This window comes from Carlito syrichta, unplaced genomic scaffold (genome assembly GCF_000164805.1).
Source record: "Carlito syrichta isolate Samal-C Ts95f unplaced genomic scaffold, Tarsius_syrichta-2.0.1 Scaffold118244, whole genome shotgun sequence".
Taxonomy (NCBI): Eukaryota; Metazoa; Chordata; class Mammalia; order Primates; family Tarsiidae; genus Carlito; species Carlito syrichta.
Window position 1 is genome coordinate 73,478 of NW_007062340.1, and position 7,132 is coordinate 80,609.

At 46.8% G+C, this 7,132-nt stretch overlaps 1 protein-coding gene across 4 annotated transcripts in view; it reads left to right on the forward strand.

Annotated features, from left to right (window-relative positions):
* USP4 (ubiquitin specific peptidase 4) overlaps positions 1 to 7,132 on the forward strand; it is a 67,971-nt gene that overhangs the window by 54,810 nt on the left and 6,029 nt on the right. For 2 of the 4 annotated variants that reach the window (XM_021707494.1, XM_008047933.1), the window contains 4 exons: positions 2,340 to 2,567; positions 4,146 to 4,216; positions 5,101 to 5,219; positions 5,535 to 5,684. In XM_021707494.1, coding sequence (XP_021563169.1) covers positions 2,340 to 2,567; positions 4,146 to 4,216; positions 5,101 to 5,219; positions 5,535 to 5,684 — 568 coding nt within the window. The remainder of the gene's footprint in view (positions 1 to 2,339; positions 2,568 to 4,145; positions 4,217 to 5,100; positions 5,220 to 5,534; positions 5,685 to 7,132) is intronic. The other 2 variants (XM_021707493.1, XM_021707495.1) reach the window with 1 other exon arrangement.

The window sequence follows — 7,132 nt, forward strand, 5'->3', positions numbered from 1 at the left end:
AAAAGAAATCTACATGCAGGTGAAGTTTGGACCTCCAATTGGTCCTCCCTTTCCCTGGTTTAGGATTAGGTAACCCCCCTGTTACTTTTATATCACCTTTTGGAATGGTCTACATTTTGCTGGAATTACTTATATTTTACTTTCCCTTTAGATTGTGAACTCTGGAACCCAGCATGGGACCTGTACCTAAGAGACATTCACTAAACACTAGTTTTTATTTTGTTTTTGTTTTGAGTCGGAGTCTCACTCTGTTGCTCAGGCTGGAGTGCAGTGGCATGATTATGGCTCACCATAGCCTCAAGCTCCTAGGTTCAGGCGATTCTTCTACCTTAGCTTCCCCAGTATGGGACTACAGGTACACACCACCATGCCTGGCTAGAGTTTTGATATTTTGTAGAGGTGGAGTCTTGCTATGTTGCCCAAGCTGATCTTGAACTCCTGGGCTGCCTGGCTAGAGTTTTGATATTTTGTAGAGGTGGGGTCTTGCTATGTTGCCCAAGCTGATCTTGAACTCCTGGGCTCAAGCAATCCTTCTTCCTTGACTTCCTATACTACTGGAGCATTATAGGCATGAGACACTGCATCAGGCCAGTAAATACTACTTGAAGGAGCATTTATCATATTTTTTTATGGAGAAACAGGATACTTTTATTTAACATTTGTGTTCAAAGCGAGGTGCTAGCTGGGCTCGGTGGCTCAGCCTGTATTCCAAGCACTTTGCGAGGCTGAGGTAAGTGGATTGCCTGAGCCTGTGAGTTCGAGACCTCTTCTCTACAATAAATCAAAGAGATTAGCAGGGTGTGATAGCACACACCTGTAGTTTCAGCTACTTAGAAGGTTGAGGCGAAAGAATTGCCCGAGCCCAACAGGTTGATGCTGCAGTGGCCAGTAGTGGCTACTACACTCCAGTCTGGGTGACAGAGTGAGACTCCAACTCAAAAAAACCAAAAAAACAAAGCGAGGTGCTATGGCTCGCTCACGCCTGTAATCCCAGCACTTGGGAGGCGGAGGCGAGAGGATTGCATGACCCCAGGGGTTCGAGACTAGCCTGGGCAACTTGGCAAGATCTCGTCTCTACAATAAATCAAAAAATTAGCCAGGCATGGTGGCACTACTTGGAAGGAAGCTACATTCCAGATACTTGGAAAGCTGAGGAGGAAGGATCGCCTGAGCCCAGCAGGTCAAGGCTGCAATGGTCGTGAGAGTGCCACTGCACTCCAGCCTGGGTGACAGAAAGATTCTGACTCAAAAAAAAAAAATTGTGCCCGGGCTCGGTGGCTCAGCCTGTAATCCCACGCCTTGGGAGGCCGAGGTAAGTGAATTGCCTGAGCCTGTGGGTTCGAGACCCGCCTGGGCAACTTGGCAAGACCTCATCTCTACAATAAAAAAAAAATTTTAAAAACTAGCCGGGCGTGGTAGCACGCACCTGTAGTTCCAGCTACTTGGAAGGCTGAGGCGGAAGGATCGCCGGAGCCCAGCAGATCGAGGCTGCGGTGGCTGGGAGCGGACACTGAACTCCAGTCTGGGCGACTAAGTGAGACTCCAACTCAAAAAAAAAAAAAAAAAATTGTGTTTATTATAATCTTCGAAAATAAACTTTTAGATTGCATATCCTCCCACCCTATCTTCTTGAGTGTTGAGTATGTGTCTCATTTTAGTCCTTTTCTCTCTGTGGATATAATGATAAAGTCAAAAGAGTGAGACTGTGTGGTGTAGAATCCAATAAACAACCAAGTGGTGAGGGATCCAGGTAGGACTGACAGGATTGCTAAATCTCTTTGTGCCTGTGAGTGACTCATTTAACCTCTCTGAGCCTGCGTTACTTCATCATGGTCTAGCAGTGCCCACTATGCCTGTCTTGCAAGGTTGTGGTGAGGGTTACACATGAATTCAAGTACGTCATAAATGCAGAGGGATTGATGTAGTTTTACATACACAGTACAAAACTAGAAGGAAACACCACAGAAAGGTTTTTTTTTTTTTTTTTTGAGTTGGAGTCTCACTCTGTCACCCAGACTGGAGTGCAGTGGCCGCTCCCGGCCACCACAGCCTCGACCTGCTGGGCTCCGGCGATCCTTCTGCCTCAGCCTTCCAAGTAGCCAGAATTATAGGCATGCGCTACCATGCCCAGCTGATTTTTTGATTTATTGTAGAGATGAGGTCTCACCTGCCCAGGCGGGTCTCGAACCCGGGGGCTCAGGCAATCCACTCACCTCAGCCTCCCAAAACGCGGGATTACAGGCTGAGCCACTGAGCCCGGCTCACAGAAAGGTATTAAATAAAATTTTTAATGTTGAAATGGTGGCAGATTATATACATATTGTTTCATTTGTTGCCAGGAGAAGATGAGGAAGAAATGGAGCATCAGGAAGAAGGCAAAGAGCAGCTTTCAGAAACAGAAGGCAGTGGGGAAGATGAGCTGGGAAGTGACCCCAGTGAGACCACTCAAAAGAAGGTCAAAGGCCAGCCTCACCCAAAAAGGCTTTTTACCTTCAGTCTTGTGAACTCCTATGGGACAGCTGACATAAATTCACTTGCAGCTGATGGAAAACTACTTAAACTCAACTGTAAGCACTTCCTCTGAACTTTTAAGCTGGGCTTTGGGGATCTATCTTTGGGGATCTAATTGAAAATCCTTGTACTTCACACTCACTGCATTGTGCTTTCACAGTGTCTGTGTGGCTCCAGGAGTAGACCTGTGTCTGATCCTTGACTTGAAGCCTGCTAAAGACTGTTTCAGAGACCTCCCCCCTCATGCTTTTTTCCTGGACCTTGACCTCAGAGGGAAGGTGGTTTTCTTCCACTCTACAGGACCTTTGCTCTGGGTCGATAACACTTTCTATGGCCACCCTTGGTAGCAGCATTTCCTTAAACTTTTTCACTTATGGGAATAAATACATATTTCTTTTGTTCTATAAGAATACTCACAGCTGGGTACAGTGGCTGAAGCCTGTAAACCCAGCACTTTGGGAGGCTGAGGCAAGAGGATTGCCTGAGCCCAGGGGTTCGAGACCAGCCTGGGCAACTTGGTGAGACCTCGTCTCTACAATAAATCAAAAAATTAGCTGGCCATGGTGGCATGTGCCTGTAGTTCCAGCTACTTGAAAGGGTGAGGCAGAAGGATTGCCTGAACCCAGTAGGTTGAGACTGCAGTGGCCGTGAGTGTGCCACTGCACTTCAGCCTGGGCAACAGAGTGATACTCTTAACTCAAAAAAAAAAAAAAAAAAGAATACTCACAAAATGTGACCCATCCAGAGAATGCTCATGGGTTTTGTTGACTCTCCTTCACATGGAGGCTGTAATTGGACCTGCTGTACAGACAGGAAGAGGCAGCCATGAGGGGAGCGAGTCTGTGTGTGTGCTGTGTATGAAAAGCATGATTGGCCAGTTATGGTATCCTTGTGGGGGCAGAGGGTGAGAAGGGGAAGTCACAGAAGCATCTCATGTCTTTCAGCTCCCTTAGTTGGAGAAAAATGCAAAACTACCTAATTAACTAGCTGTCCTTTGCTTTTTTTCAATATTAATTTTTGAAAGAATATAACAGCTTTATTGAGATATTTTTGGATCTATGTCTGCAACTTTATCTTCTGCGTCTTCTTCCTCTCTAGTATAATGCTTTACAAATTCTAGTTACCTTCTCAAACTCTGTTCTTTGACTCCTGAACTCAATTTCCCCTCTTTCTCCCTTTTTCCCTCATGCTAAGGCCTGGAAACTGCCTGCAGGCAGTAAGCTGGGGTGATGTGGTAGGGGGAGCACTTTGCTTTCATCTCTCAGGGATCTCCTTCCTGCTCTATTGAATGTCTGAAAACAATTGTTTCATCTATTTTGTTAGGTTTTTTTTGTAGTTTAAGATGAGAGGATAAATCTTGCCCTGCTACTTCACCTTGACCTGTGCCCTTGGAGAATTCTACATAGGGTCTTTGGAGCTTACCTGGAGCACTAAGGAAATCTTTGCCAAAAGCTTTTTGGGGCTGGGGTTCAGAAGGGCTGGCCCAAGGCAGAGCATTGCTAATGTAGTGGCTGCTGTGTGAGCAGGTGTTGGCGGTGAAGCTTCAGTGTGACCTTTTTTATTCTTGTCACTTGCTGAGCCCCTCCTGTTGCTGGCCATTCCATAGTGAGTGATACTTTGGTCCTCCTCCTCAGCTCGATCCACACTCGCCATCGATTGGGACAGTGAGACTCGCAACCTTTACTATGATGAGCAGGAATCTGAGGTAGGACACTTGGGATTCTTGTTTTTTTTCTTTTTTTTTTTTTAATCAGAGTCTCACTCTGTTGCCCAGGCTGGAGTGCAGTGGCACGCTCTTGGTCATCACAGCCTCGACCTGCTGGGTTCAGGTGGTCCTTCTGCCTCAGCCTTCCTTGTAGCTGGAACTACACATGTGCGCCACCATGCCCAGCTAATTTTTTATTTATTTTAGAAACGAGGTCTCACTATGTTACTCAGGCTAATCTTGAACCCCTGAGATCAGGCAGTTCTCTTGCCTCTGCCTCCCAAAGTGCTGGAATTACAGACATGAGCCACCATGCCCTGTCCACTTGAGGCTCTTGGTCAGTGGTGTGTGCTGGTTTCTGCTCTGGACAAGTAATGGGATCACTGGCATCAGTTGGTCAGCAAGTTAACAAGTTATGTTTTAGACTGATAATGGGCGGGCACAGTGGCTCATACCTCTTATTCTAGCACTTTGAGAGGTTGAAGTGGAAGAATCACTTGAGCCCAGGAGTTCAAGACCAGCCTGAACAACATAGTGAGACCCTGTCTTGACAACAACAGCAAAATTAGCCAGGCATGGTGGTGCATGCCTGTAGTCCCAGCTACTCAGGAGGATGAGGCAAGAAGATCTCTTGAGCCTAGAAGTTCGAGACTGCAGTGAAATGTGATTGTGCCAATGCACTCCAATCTAGGCAACAGAGCAAGACTTTGTCTCTAAAAAAAAAAAAAAAGACAGAACGTAAAGTACTTTAAGATTTTGTCATTTTATGTTTAGAGGCTCCAGAAGCATAACATATTTCATGTGGGAGAGCATCTGTAGGCCTTTGTGTCTTGATCTGGTAAGATCTACTTCTCCAGCAGAACTCAGCTTTTTGTTTATCATAGGCCTATGAGAAGCATGTGAGCATGTTGCAGCCTCAGAAGAAGAAGAAGACAGCTGTAGCCCTGAGAGACTGCATTGAGCTCTTCACCACTATGGAGACTCTTGGGGAGCATGACCCTTGGTATGCAGCTCCTGACTTTGGACAGAGGCACCATGTGCCCCGAGACTCTGAGATCTGCTAGGGGCATCTATGCATACAAAAATCCTTTGTATTTGGATGTGCCACTTTTTTACGTGGCCAACCCCACAACATAGTCCTCTGTGTGAGCTGAGCTTTCGAACTAAGAAAGCCATCACTCTGTTTTGGAAGCAGTAGTGTGGAGTGCTGCCTGAGAGGATGGCAGCTGTTGTGGGGCTGCAACTGTGCCTTCATGTGTGAATGCCCAGGTAGCATGGCTGCCTGCCTCCTAAGCGGAGGTTCTTCTTTTCTTTTCAGGTACTGTCCCAACTGTAAGAAGCATCAACAGGCCACAAAGAAGTTTGACCTGTGGTCCTTGCCCAAGATCCTGGTGGTCCACCTCAAACGGTTCTCCTACAACAGATATTGGAGGGATAAGCTCGACACAGTAGTGGAATTCCCCATCAGGTGGGTCCCTATGACTTCAGTGTTAGGTAAATTAAAAAACAAGCAGGAAATCTGGGCACTGATTGGCTGAGTGGTTTGCCACCTAAAACTTCTGAGTCAGAATGTGTGTTGCTGGGCTCTGGGATGTCAGGCTTTAGCTCTAGTGACCACTGCTCTCCCTGTCCTCCCATCCTCAGGGAAAAAGCTATCCACCAGAAGCATTTTCTCTGACTCAGGGGGCTGCTGATCCTGGTTCCCTGGAGTTTTTCATGTCACCAGAATAGCCTGTTTTTTCCATCTGTGATCTGGTCACAGGGAGCCTGGCCTCTGCAGGGGCAGCACAATCATAGTGCTGCTTCTCACTAACAGGGCCAGGCAACCAGAGAGTAACCTGCCAGGGAGAATTGGGTTGTTATTGGGGGGCTGCAACTGGGGCTACAGACCTGCCACAGTCCTGTCACTGGATTAGGGGCTGAGATTGACTATACACATATCCTGTCAGTCCCATGGGTACAGACTAACTGAGACAGGAAAATAAGTCAGTAAGATAGGAACTTCACATAAAACGCAGATTTTTTTTTCTTTTCTGAAATTCTTATGCTTCAGAGAATGCATATTTTTAAATGCTTTCTGGGGAAATGGATAGATACATGAAGTATAGTATGTCAGTAGGAGACTCTAGGTGGTAAATAATATAGAAAATACGTATTTGTTATAAAATTGCTTTATCCTTTCTATATGTTTGTAATTTTTTTTTTGTTTTTTTGAGTTGGAGTCTTACGCTGTCGCCCAGACTGGAGTGCAGTGGCCGCTCCCAGCCACTGCAGCCTCAACCTGCTGGGGTCCGGCGATCCTTCCACCTCAGCCTTCCGAGTAGCTGGAATACAGGCACACGCTACCACGCCCGGCTGATTTTTTTTATTTATTGTAGAGATGAGGTCTCACCAAGTTGCCCAGGCATGTCGCGAACCTGCGGGCTCAGGCAATCCACTCACCTCGGCCTCCCAAAGCACGGGATTACAGGCTGAACCACCGAGCCCAGCTTGTAATTTTTTTTTTTGAGTTGAAGTCTCACTGCATTGCCCAGGCTGAAATGCAGTGGCACACACACTTACGGCCACCCCAGCATTGACCTGCTGGGCTCCAGTGGTCCTTCCACCTCAGCCTTCCAAGTAGCTGGAACTACAGGCGTGTGCTACCATGCCTGGCTAATTTTTTGGATTTTTTATAGAGACGAGGTCTCGCCAAGTTGCCTGGGATGGTCTCAAACCCGCAGGCTCAGGCAATCCACTCTCCTTGGCCTCCCAAAGTGCTGGGATTACAGGCTGAGCCACCAAGCCTGGCCTGAAATTTTTTTTTTTTTTTTAGTTGTAGTCTTACTCTCTATCACCCAAGCTGGAGCACAGTGGCACACTCACAGCTACCGCAGCCATGACCTGCTGGGCTTAGGCAAAATTTTTTTTTTTTGA